This window comes from Macaca nemestrina, chromosome 16 (genome assembly GCF_043159975.1).
Source record: "Macaca nemestrina isolate mMacNem1 chromosome 16, mMacNem.hap1, whole genome shotgun sequence".
In the NCBI taxonomy this organism is placed as follows: domain Eukaryota; kingdom Metazoa; phylum Chordata; class Mammalia; order Primates; family Cercopithecidae; genus Macaca; species Macaca nemestrina.
In genome coordinates this window covers 74,643,748-74,668,329 of record NC_092140.1, presented here as the reverse complement: position 1 = coordinate 74,668,329, position 24,582 = coordinate 74,643,748, and the positions used below count along the sequence as shown (strand labels likewise).

General features: G+C 38.7%; 1 protein-coding gene and 1 pseudogene across 2 annotated transcripts in view; both read right to left on the bottom strand.

Annotated features, from left to right (window-relative positions):
- LOC139359102 (phosphatidylinositol 3,4,5-trisphosphate 3-phosphatase TPTE2-like) overlaps window positions 1-24,582 on the bottom strand; it is a 134,040-nt gene that overhangs the window by 55,964 nt on the left and 53,494 nt on the right. For both annotated transcript variants that reach the window (XM_071081284.1, XM_071081283.1), the window contains exons 19-22: window positions 17,654-17,773; window positions 15,554-15,653; window positions 15,344-15,407; window positions 14,538-14,602 (exon numbers count right to left, since the gene is read on the bottom strand). In XM_071081284.1, the coding sequence (XP_070937385.1) occupies window positions 14,538-14,602; window positions 15,344-15,407; window positions 15,554-15,653; window positions 17,654-17,773 (349 nt within the window). The remainder of the gene's footprint in view (window positions 1-14,537; window positions 14,603-15,343; window positions 15,408-15,553; window positions 15,654-17,653; window positions 17,774-24,582) is intronic.
- On the bottom strand, window positions 17,225-17,336 carry LOC139359254 (U2 spliceosomal RNA; annotated as a pseudogene).

Genomic DNA, 24,582 nt, shown 5'->3' with positions numbered 1-24,582 from the left:
CATATACACATACACACACATATGTATATATCTCTGTGTAACAACAAAAATGACACAAAATTTCAAAAACTGATTAGTATGGTACCCTCAGAACAATGTTTACTGGCTTAATATTGAGAAAAAATAAAATTAAGGCATCGACGTCTTCCATTTATTAAATTGGTTATCTATGTTAGGAGGAAATAGTAAATCAAAAAGATGAACACCCTGAATCTGCATAGTGGCAGAGGGGAAGGATTAAACATTTCACATACTTCAGAATTCATGAATTTTCTTACATAAAATCCATATAGGTTTAGAAATTACATATTAAAAACTATAACTATCTATCAGAAACTTAAGTGAATTTTAATCAATTCTTTGGATGAGGAAGAACTAAAAGTGTTGAATCAATGGAAGATCAACAGCCTTGGGTTTGACTTCATAAAATTCTGAAATTTCTGTTTAAAAATGCTATAATGAACAATAGGGGAAAATATTTTTTTCAGAAAAATGGACTGTTGGGGACTATATCTAGGATAATAAATTAATAATTCATTAACAACAACTTAAATATTACTCCCTCACCTTATAGATAAATGGGCCAAGGACACAAACAATCCATAAAAGAGAAAATCAAACTGATTAACAACCTACATAAATATTCAGTGTTGCCCTTAACGAAGTCAAAACAACAGTGACATGACCTTTGCACCCATGAAATTAGCCCTTTCTCTTTTAATGAGAAAATCCAATGCTGGCAAAATAAGACATGACATTAAAAACTTTGATTTATTGTTGATACAACAATACAATTGCTCTTGGATTTGGCAATATATATTAAGAACCCTAAAAATACTCATTCTCTTTAACTAGGTAAGTTCACTTCTAACAATCTGTACAGAAAAAGCCTTATGCTCAAAGACATTTGTTGCTGTATTATTGATAATAGTGACACTTAAATGTCCAATATTAGAGGTTAATCATAGCACTAATGAAATATCATGCAACCATTAGAATACTGTCCTGTTCTTCATTCTCTCAACCAGTAAATATCTCAATGCAGTAATTTATGTGCAGTCTTCTTTAGTATACATATATAGAAAAACAGCTGGTCAGGTGTGGTGGCTCATACCTGTAATCCCAGCACTTTGGGAGGCTGAGGTTGGTGGATCATGAGGTCAGGAGTTCAAGACCAGTCTGGCCAAGATGGTGAAACCCAGTCTCTACTAAAAATACAAAAATTAGCCAGGCACGGTGGCGGGTGCCTGTAATCCCAGCTACTTGGGAGGCTGAGGCAGGAGAATCTCTTGAAGCTGGGAGGCGGAGGTTGCAGTGAACCGAGATTGCACCACTGCACTCTAGCTTGGGTGACAGAGCAAGATTCCACCTCAAAAAAGAAAAAAAGAAAAGAAAAAGAAAAACAGGCAATATTTGCTTTTTCGTGGGAAGACAAATACCCCTGGAGGGTTAAACTTTAGGGATTTTCTGAATCCCCTTCCTAGTTTTCTCAATGTCTAAAATTAAATTACATATATATATACACATATATATGTGTGTGTATGTGTGTGTATATAGTTTTTATAATTATATATGTGTATATATACTTTTAATAATTATATATATATACATATATATAGACTCAATATATTGATGATTTACTGCTGTTTCCTGATCTAAGTAGTTTACTGAAGGCTCCAAATACCTCTTATTCAAAGGTGAAAAGGGACATAAAGAATCTAGAGAAAAGGTGAAATCTAGAGAAAAGGTGAACTCTGCCAAGAATCTACATTTTTCTAGTCACAAGCTGTCACCAGATGGATAGTTTCTGTTTTCAACCAGAATAAAGAGCATTCAATTCTACCAAGAACAGAAATTAAAAGATGGCTAAGAAGATTTTAGGACTGTAGGTAATTGTATATCTCGTATCTCAGCCTTTGCATGGGCTTACTAAGTTTAAAATTTCTGATGCAACTTCCTTGTGATGAAAAGTAGAAAATACTACTCGGTGAAAGCCTTCTTGCAACAATCTCCACCTTCGGGTTTTCCTAAATCTGCTCAACTCTTCTCTCTGCCTATCTTAGTACATTCCTTGATTTGGAGGCAAAGATACACCCTCTGTACCTGCATGAAGTGGTAGCAGTGGCCAAACTTGTTGATGCTCCCACCACAGTGCTTGTGTGTCCACTAACTCTATGGGTCCCACATCTCTTAAAGTTTCTGCTACTTCAAGGCAGCATCTGACATTTCTCCACTAGTAAATTTACCACTTATGAAATTGTAAGGTCTGCTTTGCATATTCAATATTGTTTGAAATGTAACCCTGCAAATTTATTCTCTTTTAAGAATAAAGAGGAATCGCATGACTGTTTAGCATCCTCTCAGGAGTTAAGTATACCCGGATTTGACCTTTTAGTCAGCCTTGATTTAATATACATTGTGGATGGTTCTCAAAAATGACAAAGGCATTCCAAGCGCAGGATATGCTGTTGTCATTGAACATGCAATGACTGAAGTGCTCCATGGCCTAATTCTCGGCCTGTCCAGGTAGCTGAACTAGTAGCTTAGATTTGGGGCTGCGCTCGGGCAAGATGAAAGACTAAATATTAATATAGACAGTAGATTTACTTTTTGGGTGGCTCATGATTTGTGACATTTATTGAAACACATGATTTATTACCTCCTTTTTGGATACTCTCATTAAAAATGGTAAAGAAATCAGTGAGCTATTAGTACTTTGTCAATACCCTAAAGAGATAACAGTTTAATAACAGATAGAAACCAATAGTCTAGCGATCACCCCACAAGGAAATAGTAATGTCTTTGTTTTGACTTACATGCTAAGTGAAGTTTTTGGCTTTTAAAAATGCCCCAGCTAATATTAAGTGTTGCCAAATTGATATTAGGCACCACCAAAACTACTAAAAGAAAACTGACTCAGTTTAGACATGCCATAATTAACTCACCATTATTAGCTCAACTGGCTTTAAAAATCAATATTAGCAATCAAAAGATGCTTTACCCATAAAGATGGAATTTGGGGATGGCTGCCCTCAAGTGGCATGACCCATCCAATGGACCCTGGTCACGTTACTCCATGACTGTTCCCATTATGGGAGAGGAAAAGTAATTCCACCTCAAATAAATAGTTTGAAACAATTTTCAAAATTGGCCAAGGGTGTGGTAGAATCATGTCTTAGCTGGGAATAGCATAACCTGGGTGAGATGTGGGTCAGATCCTTCTCTTCAAGGTCTTTGGGTATTTACAAATGCATTTTTATACAACTGCTGAAGCCTTGTATTTCTGACTATATAGTAGTTATTTCTTGTAAATTATCTGCATGTATAAAAGTGCTTCCCTGCCTGAGAATAAGGTGGAATGATTCCATCAGTGGTCCCAATTCTTCATCTTTTCCTGAATCCCAGCCTTCACATTTCACCTTGTAGTGCCCTTTCACTCTAAATTTTGGTTCTATTATGTGAGTTGACTTGGTCAATGGGATGTCACAAAGGAGAGGCCTCCAAAAGCACTTGTAAGATTCCACTCTAGCTCTTTCCTTTTGCCATTACCCTGAAACATATCCATCATATTCTTCCTGATGGAGGATGCAGATGAGTTCAGCAGATAGGAGTTATCCAAGACACCAAAGCTAAGGTAATCATAGACCAGGAGAGAAAGACATTTCAAGGAAAGAAAATTTCATATCACTCATGCACATAGATGAAAAGTTCTAAATAAAATATTAGCAAACAGAATCTAGTGATATATAAAAAAGACAGTACATTAAGACCAAAGGGAGTTTATTCCAAAAATAAAAAAGGTTGGTTTAACATTTGAAAATCTCATTAAGGGAAAAACACAAAAATATTTTGACTACCTTGACAGATCCAGAAAAAATATAGAATCTACTCAACACCAATTCATGATTCAAAAGTTTTAGCAAACTAGAAATAAAATGGATGTCTTAATCTGGTAAAGGATGACTACAAAAGCCTATAGCAAACATCATTTCAAATAGCGAGGTATAAAATTCCTTCCACCTGAGTTTGGGAATAAGGCAAAGCTGCCTCCTCTTACCATTTCTATTCAATATTACAGTGAAAGTCTTAGATAATTCAATAAGGAAAGAAAAAAAGTATAAAAACTGGGAAGAAAGTAGTAACTTTATGATTGTATAGATAAAATCCTAGGGAATCTACACATTATTATTAAAATGAATGTGTGAATTTATGAGGGATGGTAGATACAAAGTTAATATACAAGGCCAAGTGTGGTGGTTCACATCTGTAATTCCAGCACTTTCGGAGGCTGAGGTGGGAGGATTGCTTGAATCCAGGAGTTCAAGACCAGCCTGGGCCAGTGAGACCAGTGAGACTCCCTGTCTACAAAAATTAATTTTAAAAAAATTAGCCAAGTGTGGTGGTGCCTGCTTTTAGTCACAGCTACGTGGGAGACTGAGGTGGATGAATTGCATGAGCCCAGATGCCACTGCACTCCAGCCTGTGGTGGCAGAGCAAGGTCCTGTCTTAAACAAACAAATAGAAAAACATTCCATGCTCATGGAAGGAAGAATCAATATTGTGAAAATGGCCATACTGCCCAGAGTAATTCATAGATTCAATACCATTCCCATCAAGCTACCATTGACTTTTGTCACAGAACTAGAGAAAACTACTTTAAATTTCATATGGAACCAAAAAAGAGCTCATATAGCCAAGACAATCCTAAGCAAAAAGAACAAAGCTGGAGGCATCACACTGCCTGACTTCAAACTACACTAAAAGGCTACAGTAACCAAAACAACATGGTACTAGTGCCAAAACAGATATATAGACCAATGGAACAGAACAGAGACCTCAGAAATAACACTACACATCAACAACCATCTGATCTTCAACAAACCTGACAAAAACAAACAATGGGGAAAGGATTCCCTAATTTAATCAGTGGTGCTGGGAAAACTAGCCATATGCAGAAAACAGAAACTGGACCACTTCCTTACACCTTATGCAAAAATTAACTCAAGATGGATTAAAGACTTAAAACCTAAAACTATAAAAACCCTAGAAGAAAACCTGGGCAATACCATTAAGGACACAGGCATGGGCAAAGACTTCATGACTAAAACATCAAAAGCAACTGCAACAACAGCCAAAATTGACAAATGGGATCTAATTAAACTAAAGAGCTTCTGCTCAGCAAAAGAAACTATCATCAGAGTGAACAGGTAACCTACAGAATGGGAGAAAATTTTTGCAATCTACCCATCTGACAAAGGGCTAATATCCAAAATCTACAAAGAACTTAAATTTACAAGAAGAAAACAAACAACCCCATCAAAAAGTGGGTGAAGGACATGAACAGACACTTCTCAAAAGAAGACATTTATGTGGCCAACAAACATACAAAAAAGGCTCACCATCACTGGTCATTAGAGAAATGCAAATCAAAACCACAGTGAGATAACCATCTCACGCCAGTTAGAATGGCAACCATTAAAAAGTCTGGAGACAACAGATGCTGGAGAGGATGTGGAGAAACAGGAACACTTTTACACTGTTGGCTGGAGTGTAAATTAGTTTAACCATTGTGGAAGACAGTGTGGCAATTCCTCAAGGATCTAGAACCAGAAATACCACTTGACCCAGCAATCTCATTACTGGGTATATACCCAAAGGATTATAAATCATTCTACTATAAAGACACATGTACACATATGTTTATTGTAGCACTATTTACAATAGCAAAGCCTTGGAACCAACTCAAATGCCCATCCATGATAGACTGGATAAAGAAAATGTGGCACACAGACACACCATGGAATACTGTGCAGTCATAAAAAGGAATGAGTTCATGCCCTTTGCAGGGACATGGATGAAGCTGGAAACATCATCCTCAGCAAACTAACACAGGAACAGAAAACCAGATACCACATGTTCTCACTCAGAAGTGGGAGCTGAATAACGAGAATGGACACAGGGAGGGGAAAAGGGCCTGTCGGGGATCGGGGGAAAGGGGAGAGCATTAGGACAAATACCTAATGCATGCAGAACTTAAAACCTAGATGATGGGTTGATAGCTGCCACAAACCACCATGGCACATGTATACCTATGAAACAAACCTGCACGTTCAGCACATGTATCCCAGAACTTAACATTTAAAAACAAAAGTCAATATACAAAAATTAAGCGTGTTCCTATATACCAATAGCAAATAATTAGAAAATGAAGATATTCAAATACCATTTAAAACAGCATAAAAACTTATCAAATGCCTAGAAGTAAAACTAACAAAAGATGTGTAGGCCGGGCGCAGTGGCTCATGCCTGTAATCCCAGCACTTTGGGAGGCCAAGGTGGGCAGATCATGAGGTCAGGAGATCGAGACCATCCTGGCTAACACGTGAAACCCCGTCTCTACTTAAAATACAAAAAAAAAAAAAGAAAGAAAGAAAGAAAAAAAATTAGCTGGGTGTGGTGGCGGGCTCCTGTGGTCCCAGCTACTTGGGAGGCTGAGGCAAGAGAATGGTGCGAACCTGGGAGGCGGAGCTTACAGTGAGTGGACATCACGCCACTGCACTCCAGCCTGGGCAACAGAGCGAGACTCCATCTTAAAAAAAAAATATGTAAAACCTGTACACTGCAAACATTGCAAAAAGAAGTCAAAGAAGACATAAGTAGAGAGATATATTATGTTCATAAGTTGGAAATCTCAATATTTTTAGACGTCAATTATCCTCAAATTAAGCAATGTAGTCAATGCCCAAGTCAAAATACTACGTGTGTGTGTGTGTGTGTGTGTGTGTGTGTGTGTGTGTGTAAATTGCCAAGATGATTCTAAAATGTACATGGAAATTAAAAAAATCTAGAAGAGCCAAAATAGTTTTTAAACTAAGAAGTACAAAGTTGGGGGACTTATACACAAGTTTTCAAAACTCACTATAAAGCCATAATATTTAAAACTGTGATCTGGACTTAAGTATAGACAAGTCATAATAAAAGGAGAAAAAGCTGAGAAACAAACCTATACATGTATGTTCACTTGATTGGCAATAAACACACCTCTGCAATTGATTGGGGAAATTATGCTCTTCACAGTAAATGGTACAGGAGGGATTGACAGCTATATGAAAAACATGAATCTTGGTATTTTCTATCTTTACAACAATTAATCGGAGATCAGTCATAGACCAACACATTGACAGAGGCATTGGTTACATGCATATATTCTTATATATAATATCATCAAGATATACACTTGATTAGTGCAACTTACCATATTTGCTATACCTCAATAAAAATGTGATTATATATTTTAGGTTCAGGGGTACATGTGCAGGATATGCAGGTTTGTTACATAGGTAAACATGTGCCATGGTGGTTTGCTACACAGATCATCTCATCCCTACATATTAAGCCCAGCACCCATTAGCTATTCTTCCTGAGGCTCTCCCTCTCCCATCCCCTCCTTCCTGACAGGCCCCACTGTGCATTGTTCCCCACCATGTGTCCATGTGATCTCATTATTCAGCTCCCATTTATGTGAGAACATGCAGTGTTTGGTTTTCAGCTCCTGTGGTAGTTTGCTGAGGATAACAGCTTCCAGTTCCATCCATGTCTCTGCAAAGGATGTAATGTTGTTCCTTTTTATGACTGTACAGTATACCATGGTGTTTATGTACCACATTTTCTTTATCCAATCAATCATTGATGGGCATTTAAGTTGATTCCATGTCTTTGCTATTGTGAATACTGCTGCAGTGAACATACACGTGTATGTATCTTTACGAGATGGTGATTTACATTCCTTTGGGTCTATACTCAGTAATGGGATTGCTGGGTCAAATACTATTTCTGCCTCTATGTCTTTGAGGAATTTCCACACTGTCTTCTACAATGGTTGAACTAATTTACACACCCACCAACCGTGTAAAAGCATTTCTTTTTCATTGCAACCTTGCCAGCATCTGTTGTTTTTAGACTTTTTTATAATAGCCATTCTGACTGGCACGAGGTGGTATCTCATTGTGGTTTTGTTTGCATTTCTTTAGTGGTCAGTGATGTTGAGGTTTTTTTTTTTTTTTTTTCATAGTTTTGTTGACTGCGTGTATGTCTTCTTTTGAGAAGTGTCTGTTCATATCCTTTGCCCACTTTTTAATGGGGTTGTGTGTTTTCTTCTTGTAAATTTGTTTAAGTTCCTCGTAGAATCTGAATATCAGACCTTTGTCAGACAGATAGATTGTACAAATTTTCTCCCATTCTGTAGCTCTTTAGTTTAATTAGATCCCATTTGTCAATTTTTACACTTGTTGTAATTGCTTTTGGCATTTTCATCATGAAATCTTTGCCCATGCCCATGTCCTGAATGGTATGGCCTAGATTTTTCTTCTAGGGTTTTTATATTTTGGGGTTTTACATTTAAGTTTTCAATCCATCTGGAGTTAATTTTTGGATATGGTGTAAGGAAAATTCCAGCTTCAATTTTCTACATATGGCTAGCCAGCACTCCAGTACCATTTAATAAATAGGGAGTCCTTTTCCCATTACTTGTTTTTGTCAAGTTTGTTAAAGATCAAATCATTGTAGGTGTGAAGTCTTATTTCTGAGTTTTCTATTCTGTTCCATTGGTCTATACATCTTTTCTTGTACTAGTACCATGCTGTTTTGGTTACTGTAGCCCTATAGTATAGTATAGTTTGAAGTTGGGTAGTGGGAGCCACCTGCTTTGTTCTTTTTGCTTGGGACTGTCTTGGGTATTTGGGCTCTTCTATGGTTCTATTGTTCCATATGAATTTTAAAATAGTTTTTTTTAATTCTGTGAAGAATTTCAGTAGTAGTTTAATGGGAATAGCATTGAATCTATAAATTACTTTGGGCAGTATGGCCATTTTCATGATATTGATTCTTCCCATCCATGAGCATGGGATGTTTTTCATTTTTTTGTGTGTCTTCTCTGATTTCTTTGAGCGGTTGTTGTTGTTTTCTCTGTTTGATTTCTGTTAACAGGCCACTCTACCATAGTGCTTCTGCAGTTTGCTGGGGGTCCATTCTAGACCCCAATCACCCAACTTTCTCCCGTGTACCTGGAGGTATTACCAGTGAAGGCTGTGAAATAGCAAAGATGGCAGCCAGCTCCTTCCTTTGGAAGCTCCATCCCAGGGGGATACTGACCTATAGCAAGTCTACATACACCTGTAGGAAGTGGCTGGAGACCCCTGTTGGGAGTTCGTACCCAGTCAGGAGACATGGGATCAGGGATCCATCCAAAGCAGCAGTCTGGCTGCTTTTTGGTAGAGCAGGTGTGCTGCGTTGTAGGGAACCCTTCCTCCTCCTGACCACCTGTATTTTCCATAGCTGGCAGGCAGAAGTGGCTGAGTCTATGAACTGCAGTGATGCCAGCTGCCCCTCTCCACCACCTAGGGAACTCAGACCCATGTGAGGTGGAATCCAACCTGCTGCTGTTGGCTGGTTAGGATTCTAAGCCATTGGGTCTTAACTTGTGAGATATCATGGAAGTAGAGCTGGCAGAATGATACTGCTTGGCTCCCTGGATTCAGCCCCTTTCCAAAATACGTATGGACAGATTTCCCAACTTGCTGTGGATCTCAGGGCCAGATTATGTAAAACGCCTGGGTTTCTGTGTGTGCCCGAGCAGCTGATCTGCTGAGACTCCACACAGCTCTGTGTATCAGACACAAAGCTCTGGTGGCATGGGCTTACAAGGGGATCCCCTGATCCATGGGTTGCAAAGATCAATAGGAGAAGCACTGTCTCCTGAGCAGGATTGGACAATCACTCACTGCTTCCCTTGGCTGGGAGTGGGGGTTCCCTTGGCTCCATGCTGCTCTCGGCTGGGCCATCGCACCCTCTCGCCACTTTTCTTCATTCTCCATGGGGCGAGCTGTTCTTCCACTCATTCCCAATGTGAGAACCTGGATATCTCAGTTGAAGGTGCTGAATTCACCTGCCCCTTTTCATTCCTCTTCGTGAGTGCTGGGGAATGCAGCTGCTTTTAATTGGCCATACTGGATTACTCTAAACATTTCTCTTTTAGTCCTTGTTCTTAATTCCTATAGCCCTTGGTTTATCATTAGTTTCTTAATACAATAACCTGTCCACATTCTCCAGTCATGGGATGATGATTCAGGCTGGGGATCCAGGCCATTTTCTGAAAAGTTGCTGAACTTGCGGCCTTGTCCTGTTCACACCTGAGCCAACACGCTGCAGAGAGGTACTCCTTCCACCTCTTGGCAACCGAAGACAGCCCTTGATAATTATAGTTTTATTGAGGTATAATAAGTATTGTAAATTACATAAAATTAAACAGTGACTTTCACTTGGCATTTTATAGTAAACAGCATTATACGTTTGAAATTAATTTAGTCATCCACGGAGCCTAAAGCAGTATGCTGCCACTATAATTTAGGATCTCGGCCGGATGCGGTGGCTCAAGCCTGTAATCCCAACACTTTGGGAGGCCGAGGCGGGCAGATCACAAGGTCAGGAGATTGAGACCATCCTGGCTAACACGATGAAACCCCATCACTACTAAACAAAAAACCATACAAAAAAATTAGCTGGGTGTGGTGGCAGGCACCTGTAGTCCCAGCTGCTCGGGAGGCCGAGGTAGGAGAATGGCATGAACCCAGGAGGTGGAGCCTGCAGGGAGCCAAGATTGCGCCACTGCACTCCAGCCTGGACCACAGAGTGAGACTTCGTCTCAAAAACAAACAAACAAACAAAAAAAACCGGCCGTGATTCTTTACAATTCCTTCCACCAGGAGTTGGAGTCTATTTTGTACTCTGAATCCAGACTGCCAGTATAATTTGCATTGTCCAATAAAATGGGATAGAAATAATATTATACTAATTTTGAGCCTGGACCTTAAGAGGATTTACATTGTTTTTCTTGCTGCTCCTGGTACTCTTGCCACTGCCATCATGTGAAGAGGCCTGAAGTAGCCTACTAGAGAATGAGAGACCACATGGGACCATTCAGCCAAGTCATGTTATTTTCTTTTGTTTCTTTTCAAAAATCTGCTTTTTACAGCCGGGCACAGTGGCTCACGCCTATGATCCCAGCACTGTGGGAGGCCGAGGCGGGCAGATCACAAGGTCAGGAGATCGAGACCATCCTAGCTAACACGGTGAAACCCCGTCTCTACTAAAAATACAAAAAATTAGCCGGGTATGGGGGCAGGGCGCCTGTAGTCCCAGCTACTTGGGAGGCTGAGGCAGGAGAATGGCGTGAACCCGGGAGGCAGTTTGCAGGGAGCCGAGATCGCGCCACTGCACTCCAGCCCGAGTGACACAGCGACACTTCGTCTAAAAAAAAAAAGTCTCAAAAAAAAATTTGCTTTTTTCATTCTTTAAAAAGAATTTTAATTGGCACATAATACTTGTTCATATTTATAAGGTAGAGAGTGATATCTCAATACCTATGTACAATGTGTAATGATCAAATCAGGAAAATCAGCATATCCATCACCTCAAATATTTATCATTCTTTGTGCTGGGAACACTCAAGAGCCTCTCTATTTAAAAATAGACAATGAATTATTATTAACTGTAGTCATCCTACAGTGCTATAGAATATCAAAACTTATTCCTCTCTATAAGCTGAAATCTGACATTTCTTTGTTGATTTTCTGTCTGGATGATCTGTCCACTGCTATGAGTGAGGTGTTATGGGGTGTTAAAGAACCCAACTGTTACTGGATTGGAGTCTGTCTTTCCCTTTAGATCTAATATTTGCCTTGTTTATCTGAGTGCTCTAGTGTTGGGTACATATATATTTGCACTTATTATATCCTATTGCTAAGTTCATCCTTTCATCATTATAAAATGTCTATCTTTGTCTCCTTATACAGTTTGACTTAAAGTCTGTTTTATCTCATATAAGTATGGCTACTCTTGCTCACTTTTGGTTTCTGTTTGCCTGGAATATCTTTTTCTGTCCCTTCACTTTTAGTCTGTACCTTTACAGGTGAAGTTAGTTTCTTGTAGGCAGTATGTAGTTGGGTTTTTTGTTTGTTTGTTTTATCTTGGCAACCAACTCTATATCTTTTAATTGGGAATTTGATCTGTTTACTTTCAAGGTTACTATTAATAGATGAGGGTTTATCCTGTCATTTTATTCTTTTTTTTTTCTTTTTGGTTGTTTTTTATATCCTGTGTTCTTTTCTTCCCCTATTTTTTTTTTTAATCTTTGTGGGTTGGTGGTTTTCTGTAGTGATAAAGTTTGATTTATTTCTCTTTCTTATGTATGTACTCTACCAGTGAGTTTCATAGTTTTGTGTTTCTCATGATGGTAATTATCCTCTTGCTTCCATTTGTAGAACCTCCCTTAAGCATTCCTTGTAAGGCCAGTCTAGTGGTGATGAATTCTCTCAGGTTTTGCTTGCCTGGGAAATACTTTATTTCTCCCTCATTTCTAGAGGATAGCTCTGCTGGGTATAGTATTCTTAGTTTATAGTTTTTTAGTTTTTTTTCCTTTCAGTACATTGATTATATCATCCCATTAACTACTGACCTGTAAAGTTTCCACTGGGAAATCCACTATTAACCTAAAGGAGTTTCCTTTACATGTGACTTGATGCTTTTTTCTTGCTGTTTTTAATATTTCCTTTTTTTTTGGACAGTCTCACTCTGTTACCCAGGTTGGAGTGCAATGGTGTGATCTCAGCTCACTGCAACCTCCATCTCCTGGGTTTAAGCATTTCTCATGATTCAGCCTCCCAAGTAGCTAGAACTACATGTGCATGCCACTACACCTAGCTAAGTTTTTTTTGTATTATTAGTAGAGATGGGGTTTCTTTAAGTTGGCCAGGCTCATCTTGAACTCCTGGCTTTGTGATCCACCCGCCTCAGCCTCCCAAAGTCCTGGGATTACAGGTGTGAGTCACTGCACCTGACCAATATTCCGTCTTTTTGACTTTTGAAAGTTTGACTGTTATACAACTCAGAGAAGACCACTTTGGGGTTGATTCTATTTGAGAACCTTTGAGCTTCCTAGATTTCAGCCATATCTCTCCCATGTCTGTTTTTAAAGCTTTTGATTATATATATATATATATATATATATATATATATATATATATAATTTTTTTTGAGACAGGGTCCCTCCCTATCTACCAGGTTGGAGTGCAGTGGCATGATCTCAGCTCACTGCAACCTCCACCTCCTGGGTTCAAGTGATTCTTGTGCCTCAGCCTCCCAAGTAACTGGGATTATAGGCATGCACCAACACACCTGACTAAATTTTGTATTTTTTTAGAGATGGGATTTTGCCATGTTAATCACTCTTGTCTTGAACTCCTGGCCTCAAGTGATCCACCTGCCTTGACCTCCCAAATTGCTGGGATAATAGAAGTGATCCACTGCATCTGGTCTCTTGATTATTTTTTATTTTATTCCTTAAATTCTTCAGCTCCAAGATCTCTGTTTGGTTTTTAATGACATCTATATCTTTGTTGAATTTCTCATAAGACTGTAAATTGTTTTTCTAATTTCATCAATTTGTCTATCTGTATTCTCTTGTACCTCATAAAGTTTCCTTAAGATAATTATTTCAAATTGCTTCTTAGCCATTTGATATACTCTTAACATTTAGGGTCTGTTAATGGGGAATTATTGTGTTTCTTTGGAGGTGTAATGTTTCCTTGCTTTTTATGTTTCTTGTGGTCCTAAATTGATTTTTGCACATCTGGTGGAACAGGTGCCTTTTCCAATGTTACGGAGCTTTCATAGAGAAATATTGTTTCCAATAGTTGTCTCCTAGTGTTCATTGAGTAGGGTGATTTGACTTTGGTTCTAGGTGGCTGCAGTAATATAGTCTTCATGTGACTTCTTTGGCTGTAATCAGCATTTAGAGGTGTCTCTGAGTGCCTCAGAGGCCTAGATGGTGAGTGTTTGTGGAGACAGTGGTATGGCTTTTCTTGGGGTGGGAGCCATCAGTCGGTTTAGTTCTAAGGCCCTAGAGGTATGCATGCTAGGTGCAGTGGCTTTGCTAGTGGTAGGGTGGTGCCACCAGCAGGGTGGGCACCAGGCAGGCCAGTCCTCAGGGTCTTAGAAGTGCATGCAGCATATGGCAGCTCTGCTGGTCAAGGGGGTGGGGCTGTTGGCAGCAGTGGGTGCCAGATGGGATGGGCCTTGAGGGGTGCATGGAGCATGCAGTGGCTCTGTCAGCTGAGGGCAGCCAAGTCATTTTAGACTAGCCAGTGCTCAGATGACTCAGTAGCTGCCCACAGATGCGCGAATGAGCTCAGTTGAGAGAGGCAATCCTCCCTGTGAGCACAGAATTGAACAGTTAAGCCCATCTCAGATTCACAAACCATAGGATCATGAGCCAAATAAATAGTTGCTGGTATAAGCCAGTAAGTTTGGGGGTGGTTTGTAACCACTGGTACAATTGTAACTGGTATCAATCCATGATGACTGTTTTACTTGAAAGAGTACCTTCTGGAAAGAATATTGACATTTCTGGGTCAATATTAAATTTTTGACTACACAGTCTACAATCATTGAGAAATGAGTATTTTTAAGATAAACACCCTTACCTTAATCGGATTCCGATAGAAGGACTGGCCTCCAGAAGATGGAAACGACATAGCAATAATACGTTCTGGAAGTCAAAATTATCACTATTACAAACATCATTATAGATTTAAAATAACATACAAAAATTAACTTTATATGATCAGACTCCATTTTCACAGAAAAATAAATTTTAAGATTGAGGTTGACAGAAAAGAGCTAATACTCAGGATAATCAAGATAACATGTTAAATTATCCAACATAATGACCATTAAGCTGGCACAGTGTTCATAAGACTCCACCGGTTCAAACCATATGCCATGTACTTATGTTGGCCTCAGTCTGAAGTTCTCCCTGTTCTTGGAATTTATTTCTTAAATACCAAAGAAAATCCAAGAATTGTGGGCACCAGTAATGGTGGGAACTCCCAAAGTGCTTTGTAGCCCTCTGACTCAGAAAACCTGAGATCTACAAAGCTGGGACCTCATTCTCTGGGGTTCTAGGAAGAGAAGCAGTCTCTCTGGGATCCTTGGGATTCAGGATAACTACTAGAACTTAATAAACTGAAACTCAAATGGAGTCAGCTGAAAATCTGTTCAAGTTCCTGTGCTGCAATCGAGTAGTCCTGAATTGAGATGACATGGAAATCTTCCTTGCCAGAGTTAAACCACAAATACGTCACACTATTACAGTGGCATAGCATATAGCCTCATGAATAAAGAATACTTTGAATGAATGTGGCTTAGACAAGGCAAAAACAAAATAAAAATATAATTACAAGAAAAAGTGAAGTTAATCTAAGTAAATCAACAGTTAAGTGTCACAAACCAGTAATATAAGTGAGGTCTAGGTCAAATCCATCCCTTTTGTATCGCCTTTTGTTTCCTGAAACCTGAGAGTTTAAAACCATTATTAGTTTGTGAAACATAAACCAACATAAAAATAAAGGACATTATACAGTATAGAAATCAACCCTTGCCAATGGGTCCCAAAACACAAAATATTTTTCTGAATCATAAGCATGTTTTACCCACTTACCAGCCTTCTTATCAGCTTTCCAAGTTGTCTTTTTAGATGAGCCAGATGAAAAACTCTTATCAGAATGATAAGTCGTAGAAGTCGAAATAAGCGTGTCCATCTAAAAATAAATTTAAAAGATCAATTTTTGCATCAGAAACAGAGAATTTTATGAATATAAATTAAGTTTAGAGCAGCAGTTGTTAACCAGGGACAATTTTCCCTCCTCTTCTCAATCACCTACATGGGGGATATTTGACAGTGTCTTGAGGCACTTTTGGTTTTCACAACTGGTGTGTGTGTGTGGTCACGCGCGTGCACGTGTTACTTCCATCTAATGAATAGAAGCCAGGAATTCTGCTAAACATCCTGCAATGAATATAACTGCTCACCACCCTCCTGTGACAATAATGATCTGGCCCAAAATGTTAGCAATGCTGAGATTGAAAAATTCTGGTCTAGAGAGATAGTGAAACAATAGAGTCTTAGAATTTGTAAATTTAATTTTGGGATTTGAAACTAGCATTTTCAATTTTTCCACATCAAAACAAATTGAGGATTCTTGTTCACCTTTGTTACCCCCATCTGTAACAGAGGTTCACTACAGCTACTAATGCACATCAGGCAGGCAACAGATTGAGATACTTCCCAAGTGTGCTAGCTAGTGTCTCTCCTACCATGAGAAATATCAAAGCAGAGAACTGATGGTCTGGACTAGTGCTTCTCTGGTTTGGGCATGCATAAATCAGAGTCATCTGGAAAAACCTGTTAAGCTACAGATTGCTGGGTCCCAGAGATATTGATTCAGTGGGTCCAGGGTGGGGCCTAAGGTATTTTTCTTGTATTTCTAGCAAGCTCTCAAGTGATGCTGAGGTTTCTAGTCAGAGGCTGAGGTGATTTTCAAACAACTCCAAAAGCCTATCACTTAACATGCTTAGTTGGTGCCTGAGTTGTAGTCCAGGGAAGCTAGGGGTACAGAAAGAAACCAGGTATTTGACCCATGAACAAGCTTAGGAAGCCACCAACATCTATATCCCAGTATACATTTGCTCTTCCATTTTCCTCACTGTCACAGTAAAAAGGAAAAAAAAAAAAAAAAGAGAGTTACCAGGTCCTCATACACCCTTTAGTTTCCTAATCCCCAGCAGTTCTAACTTTGCCTTAGCTTTCTTTGTTTCTACCACAACTATACTGCAAAACTCTACTGTTGTGTTGCTATACATGTCATCTCCTAGTTTTCTGTTTCTGTTCTGTTTTCTATTTTTTAGAACATCATGATTGAGGCTGGGCACGGTGGCTCACGCTTGTGATCCCAGTACTTTAGGAGGCCGAGGTGGGCAGATCACTTGAGGTCAGGAGCTCAAGACCAGCCTGACCAACATAGTGAAACTCGTCTCTACTAAAAATACAAAAATTAGCCAGGTATGGTGGTGCATGCCTGTAATCCCAGCTACTCGGGAGGCTGAGGCAGGAAAATTGCTTTAACCGGGGAGGCAGAAGTTGCAGTGAGCCTGATATCATGCCACTGAACTCCAGCCTGGGCGACAGAGTGAGACTCCATCTCAAAAGAAAACAAAAAAAAAAAAAAAAGAAAAGAAAATCATGATTGAAGTCACTCAAATTTTGCATATGCTCAAATAAATTCCCTCTTGGCTGTGGGAAAAACCCAGACAGAACATAGTGTAAGGGATTTGTAGTTGAAGCACAGAGGGGAATTGTTTTTAATATCAAATTTTTAAATGTATCAGATATTAAACTAATAAGAATATCACACTTGATCTTAGCCAAAAGGCCAAAAAATGATACAAATGGGAATTTGATGAGAACTTCAAAATGTAGCAAAGTTAAAGTTAATACAAGAGGTAAAGCCCTTCTTTGGCTACTCCATCTTTTTTATTCAATTCCTGGTACTTAGTGTGTATACTCTTCGCTGGTCCCTAAATACCACAATCTTTCAGTTTCAACCTGTGTGGGAATTTACCTACACATTTCATTTTAAAGCAACATATTTGGTATAAAATAAGGCCATTTGAAGTTGAAAAGATTAGATCGAATAAAAGCCACAGAAAATGCAAAAAATAAATGAAAAACTTTAAGAGAGGTAAGTCTTATATTTCATACCTGGGAACATCCTTAAGAAACTTAACGTCAAAAAAAATGTAAATGACATCAACCAGCAGGATAATCACAGTAATGGCAGTATCTAAAATATTCAGTAAATCAGAGAAATAATGCTGTCTTCTGTAATATAAAATGGAAAAATATGAGTTCATCTCCCCTGCAAGAAGAGACAGGAACATTTAAAGACCACAAACTATTAACTGATCCCCATTAAGAATTCTAGTTTCATAAATTATTTAAAATGCATGTTCTAGAGTAGACTAAGGGAAAAATATAACATTCGTGGGAACTTTTCAAACAATAAATTTATATTCATCATTTGACACATATATATGACTAAAGCACCAATATGGCAATTTAAGTATAGTAAGAGATATAACTAAATGCATATTAACCACCCTTATCATGGATGATGGGGTATCTCTGTCCCCTCAAGCATTTATCATTGTGTTACAAACAATCCAATTACACTCTTCCGATCATTTAAAAATGTACAATTATTATTGACTATAGTCACCCTGTTGTGCTAGCAAATAGTAGGTGTTATTCATTTTTTTCTATTTTTTCATACCCATTAACCATCCCCAGCTCCCCACCCCCAAACTCCTAGTACCATTCGCAGCCTCTGATAACCATCTTTCTACTCATGTCTATGAGTTCAACTGTTATCCTTTTTAGAGCCCACAAATAAGTGAGAACATGTGATGTTTGTCTTTCTGTGCCTGCCTTATTTCAGTTAACATAGTGATCTCCAGTTCCATCCATGTTGTTGCAAAAGGCAGGATCTCATTAGCTAAAGAGAGCTAAGTATAGCTAAATAATAATATTAGCTAAGTATAGCTAAATAATACTCTCTTGTGTATATGTACTATTCTCTTTATCCATTCATCTGTTGATGAACACAGGTTGCTTCCAAACCTTAGCTCTCATGAACAGTGCTACAACCAACATGGGAATGCAGATTATCTCCTCTATGTACTGATTTCCTTTCTTGTGGGTATATACCCAGCAGTGGGATGTCTGGATCATATGGTGGCTCTATTTTTAGTTTTTTTAAGGAATCTCCAAACTGTTCCCCATAGTGGTTCTACTAATTTACAGTCCCATGAACAGTGTATGAGGGTTCTCTTATCTCCACGTTTGCCAGCATTTGTTATTGCCTGACTTTTGGATATAAGCCATTTTAGCCAGGGTGAGATGATATCTAATTGTAGTTTTCTACACTGTGAATTTCTCTAATGATCAATGTTAAGCACCTCTTAACATGACTGTTTACCATCTGTATGTTTACTTTTGAGAAATGTCTATTCAAATCTTATGCTCATTTTAAAAAATCATATTATTAGATTTTTTTTTCCTATAGAGTTGTTTGAACTCCTTATATATTCTGGTTATTTATCCCTTCTTAGATGGGTATTTTGCAAATATTTTCTCCCATTCTGTGGGCTGTCTCTTCACTTTGTTAATTGTTTCCTTTGCTATGAAGAAGCTTTGTAACTTGATGTGATGCCATTTGTCCATTTTTGTTTTGGTTACCTGTGCTTGTGGGATATTGCTCAAGAAATTTTTGTTCAGACCAAAGTCCTGAAGATTCTTCCCGATGTTCTCTTATTATAGTTTCATAGTTTGAGGTCTTATCTTTAAGTCTTTAATCCATTTTTATTTGATTTTTGTATATGGTCAGAGGTAGGGGACTAGTTACATTTTTCTGCATGTGGATATCCAGTTTTCCCAGAACCATATGTTGAAGAGACTTCCTTTTCCTCAATGTATGTTGTTGGCACATTGATTGAAAATGAGTTCACCATAGGTGTGTGGATTTGTTTCTGGGTTCTCTATACTTTTCCATTGGTCTATGTGTCTGTGCCAGTGCCATGCTGTTTTGGTTACTATAGTTCTATAGTATAATTTAAAGTCAAGCAATATGATTCCTCCAGCTTTGTTCTTTTTGCTTAGAAAAGCTGTTATTCTGGGTCTTTTGTGGCTCCATGTAAATTTTAGGATTGTTTTTTCTGTTTCTGTGAAGAATGTCATTGGTATTTTGATAGGGAGTGCATTGAATGCGTAAATTGCTTTGGATAGTATGGTCTTTTTAACAATATTGATTCTTCCAATTCATGAACATGGAATCTCTTTCCATTTTGTGGTGTCCTTTTCAATTTCTTTCATCAGTGTTTTATCGTTGTCATTATAAAGATCTTTCACTTCTTTGGTTAAGTTAACTCCTAGGTTTTTAATTTTATTTGTGGCTATTGTAAATAGGATCACTTTTTAAAAGTCTTTTTCAGATGGTTTACTGTTGGCATATAATATGCTACTGATTTTTGTATGTTGATTTTGTATCCTGCAAATTTACTGAATTTATCAATTCTAATATTTTTTGTTGTGGAATCGTTAGCTTTTTCCAAATAAAATATATCATCTGCAAACACAAGGATAATTTTACTTTTTCCTTCCCAATTCAGATTTCTGTTTTTATTCCTTTTATTTCTTTATCTTCTATGATTGCTCCAGCTAGGACTTCTGGTACTCTGTTGAATAACACTGGTGAAAGTGGGCATCCTAGTTGTGTTCTAGATCTCAGAGGAAAGCTCTTCCATTTTTCCCCATTCAGTGTGATACTGACTGGGGGTCTGTCATATATGGTTTTTATTATATTGAGCTGTGTTACTTCTATACCCAGTTTTTGTTTGTTTGTTTTGTTTTGTTTTGTTTTGTTTTGTTTTTTTGAGATGGAGTCTCGCTCTGTCGCCCAGGCTAGAGTGCAGTGGCCGGATCTCAGCTCACTGCAAGCTCCGTCTCCTGGGTTTACGCCATTCTCCTGCCTCAGCCTCCCAAGTAACTGGGACTACAGATGCCCACCACCTCGCCTGGCTAGTTTTTTGTATTTTTTAGTAGAGACGGGGTTTCACCGTGTTAGCCAGAATGGTCTCGATCTCTTGACCTTGTGATCTGCCCGTCTCGGCCTCCCAAAGTGCTGGGATTACAAGCTTGAGCCACTGCGCCCGGCCCCAGTTTTTTTTAAGAGTGTTTATCATGAAGAAATGTTGAATTTTATCAAGCACTTTTTCAGCATTAACTGAAATGATCTTATGACTTTTATCCTTTATTATGTTGATATGATGTATCACTTTGGTTGATTTGTATATTTTGAACCATGCTTGCATCCCAGGGATAAATCCCATTTGTCATGATGAATGATCTCTCCAGTATATTGTTGAATTCAGCTTTCTAGTATCTTGTTGAGGATTTTTGCATCAATATTCATCAGATATATTGGCCTGTTGTCTTCTTTTTTTTTTGGAGGCAGAGTCTCACTCTGTCACCCAGGCTGGAGTGCATGTGCATCTGTCGTGATCTGGGCTCACTGCAACCTTCACCTCCCAGGTTCAAGTGATTGTCATGCCTCAACCTCCTGAGTAGTTGGGATTACAGGCACCTACCACCATGCCCAGCTAAGTTTTGTATTTTCAGTAGAGACGGGGTTTCACCATATTGGCCAGGCTGCTCTTGAACTCCTGACTTCATGTAATCCACCTGCTCCAGCCTCCCAAAGTGCTGGGATTGCAGGTGTGAGCCACCGCTCCCTGTCTTTCTTATTTTGATGCATCTTTGTCTGCTTTTGGTATCAGGGTAATACTGGCCTTGTGGAATGAGTTTGGAAGTATTCCCTCATCTTCTTCTGCTTTTTGGAATAGTTTAAGCAGGAGTGGTATTTGTTCTTCTTTAAATGTTTAGTAGAATTCAGCAGGGAAGCTATCGAGTCTCAGTATATATATTGGCTATATATGCTGGATGAATATATACTTAAAATTGTTATAGCCTCTTGCTGAATTGATCCCTTTATCATTATATAGTGACATTCTTTGTCTCTTCTTATCGTTTTTGTCTTCTTATCGTTTTTGTCTTGCAGTCTATTTTATCTGATACAAGGGTAGCTACTCCTGCTCTTTTTGGGTTTCTACTGGAATGGAATACATTTTTCCATTCTTTTATTTTCAGACTAATGGGAGACGACTGTTTCTTATAGGCAACAGATCGATGGGTCTTGTGTTTTTTGTTTCGTTTTGTTTTTGTTTTTACTTTCATTTATTTATTTATTTATTTTTGAGGTGGAGTCTTGCTCCATTACCAGGCTGGAGTGCAGTGGAATGATCTCAGCTCATTGCAACCTCCGTCTTCCGGGTTCAAGTGATTTTCCTGCCTCAGCCTCCTGAGTAGCTGGGACTACAGGTGTGCACCACCAGGCCCACCTAATTTTTGTATTTTTAGTAGAGATGGGGTTTCACCATGTTGGCCAGGATTGTCTTCATCTCTTGACCCTGTGATCCACCTGCCTCAGCCCCCCAAAGTGCTGGGATTACAGGCGTGAGCCACCGTACCTGGCCAAGTCTTGTTTTTCCATCCATTCAGCCATTCTGTCTTTTGATTGAAAAGTTTAATCTGCTGACATTCAATGTTATTATTGACAAGCAAGGACTTACTCTTGCCATTTTGTTAATGGTTTTCCGGTTGTTTTGTAGTCTTCTCTTCCTTCTTGCCTCCCTGTCTTCCATTAGTGAAGGTAATTTTCTCTGGTGATATAATTTAGTTTCATGTTTCTTATTTTTTGTGTATCCATTGTATTTTTTTGGTTTGAGGTTACCATGAGGCTTGCAAATACTATCTTATAACCCATTATTTTAAGCTTATAAAATAACACTGTTTGCATACACAAAAAAGTAATAAGAAAACTAATACAAACTCTACAACTTAGTCTCATTTCTTTTTAACTATTTGTTATTTCGATTTATATCTTATTATAACATTTATGTCTTGAAAAGTTGTTGTAGTTAATGTTTTTGATTGGCTCATAGTTTAATCTCTCTACTTAGAATAAGAGTAGTTTATACACCATAGTTAGTGTTATAACATTCTGTATTTTTCTGTGTATTTACTATTACCAGTGAGGTTTATACCTTCAGGTAGTTACTTATTGCTCATTAATGTCCTTGTCTTTCTGACTGAAGTACTCCCTTTAGCATTTCTTCTAGCACAGGTCTGGTGTTGATGAAATCCCTCAGCTTCTGCTTGTGTGGAAAAGTCTTTATTTCTCCTTCACTTTGAAGGATATTTTCACTGAATATATTGTTCTAGGGTAAATGTTTTGTTTCCATCAGCATTTTCAATACGTCATGCCACTCTCTCCTGGCCTGAGACATTTCTGTTAAAATGTCTGCTGCCAGCTGTATTGTAACTCCATTGTATATTATTGGTTTCTTTTCTCTTGCTGCTTTTAAGATCCTTTCTTTATCCTTGATCTTTGGAGTGTGATTATTAAATGCCTTGAGGTAGTCTTCTTTGAGTTAAATCTGCTTGGCATTTTATAACTTTCTTCTACTGGGATATTGATATCTTTCTGTAGGTTTGGGAAGTTCTGTTACTATCCCTTTGAATAAACTTTCTAACTGCCCCCTCTCTACACCTCCTCTTTAAGGCCAATATCACTTAGATTTGCCCTTTGGATGCTATTTTCTACATTCAGTAGGCATGCTTCACTGTTTTTTATTCTTTCCTTTGTCTCCTCTATGTATTTTGAAATAGCCTGCCTTCAAGCTCATTAATTCTTTCTTCTGCTTCATCAATTCTGCTATTAAAAGACTCTAATACATTCTTCAGTATGCCAATTACATTCTTTGGTTCCAGAATTTCTGCTTGAATATTTTAAATTATTTCTATATCTTTGTTAAACTTATCTAACAGAATTATGATTTTTTTCTCTGTGTTATCTTAAATTTCTTTGAGTTTCCTCACCACAGCTGTTTTGATTTCTCTGTCTGAAAGGTCACATATCTGTTTCTCCAGGATTGGCCTCTAGTGTCTTATTGAGTTCATTTGGTGAGGTCATGTTTTCCTGGATAGTGTTGATGGTAGCAGATGTCCTTTGGTGTCTAGGCATTGAAGAGTTAGGTATTTATCGTAGTTTTCACTGTCAGGGCTTATTTGTACCTATCTTTCTGGGGAAGGCTTTCCAGATATTGGAAAGAACTTGGCTATTGTGATCTAAGTTGTATCTGCTTTAGGGGGCACCCTAAGCCTCCTAAACTCTGTAATTCTTGCAGACTCATGTGGTACTGCCTTAATGGTCTTAGACAACATCCAGGATAATTCTCTGGGTTACCAAAAAGAGAGTCTTGTTCTCTTCCCTTAATTTCTCCCAAACAAACAGAGTCTTCCTCTCTGTTCTGACTCACCGTGACACAAACACCCCTGTGGCCACCACTACTATAACTGCATTAGGTCGATGTGAAGCCAGCACAGCACTGGGTCTTGCCCAAAACCTGCTGTAACCACTCCCTAGCTATTGCATAAGTTTGCTGAAGCCCTGGGGCTCTACGATCATCACATGGTAAAAACAGCCAGGCCTGTGTCCTTCCCTTCAGGATGGCAAGTTCTCCCAGGCTCCGGGTGAGTCCAAAGGTGCTGGGAATCAGGGCCTAGATCAAAAACTTATAATTCTACCTGGTGTTTTATTGTGCTATGGCTGAGCTGGTTGAGCTGTCACTCAAACCACAAGATGCAGTCCTCCCCACTCTTTCCACCCCTCTCCAAAAGCAGAGGAGCATCAATCTATGGCTACCAAACTCAAACACAGGCCATGGGGGATACTGCCAGACTACCACCAAGGTTCTCCTAAGGCCCAAAGGCTTTTAAATCAGCTTGAGGTGAATCCTCTTGTTCCTTCTTTTTGGGGGGGGCGCGGGGGGGACAGAGTCTCACCCTGTCACCCAGGCTGGAGTGAAATGGCACAATCTCGGCTCACTGCAACCTCCGCCTCCTGGGTTCAAACAATTCTCCTGCCTCAGCCTCCCGAGTAGCTGGGATTACAGGCTCCCGCCACCACACCCAGCTGATTTTCGTATTTTTAGTAGAGACAGGGTTTCACCATC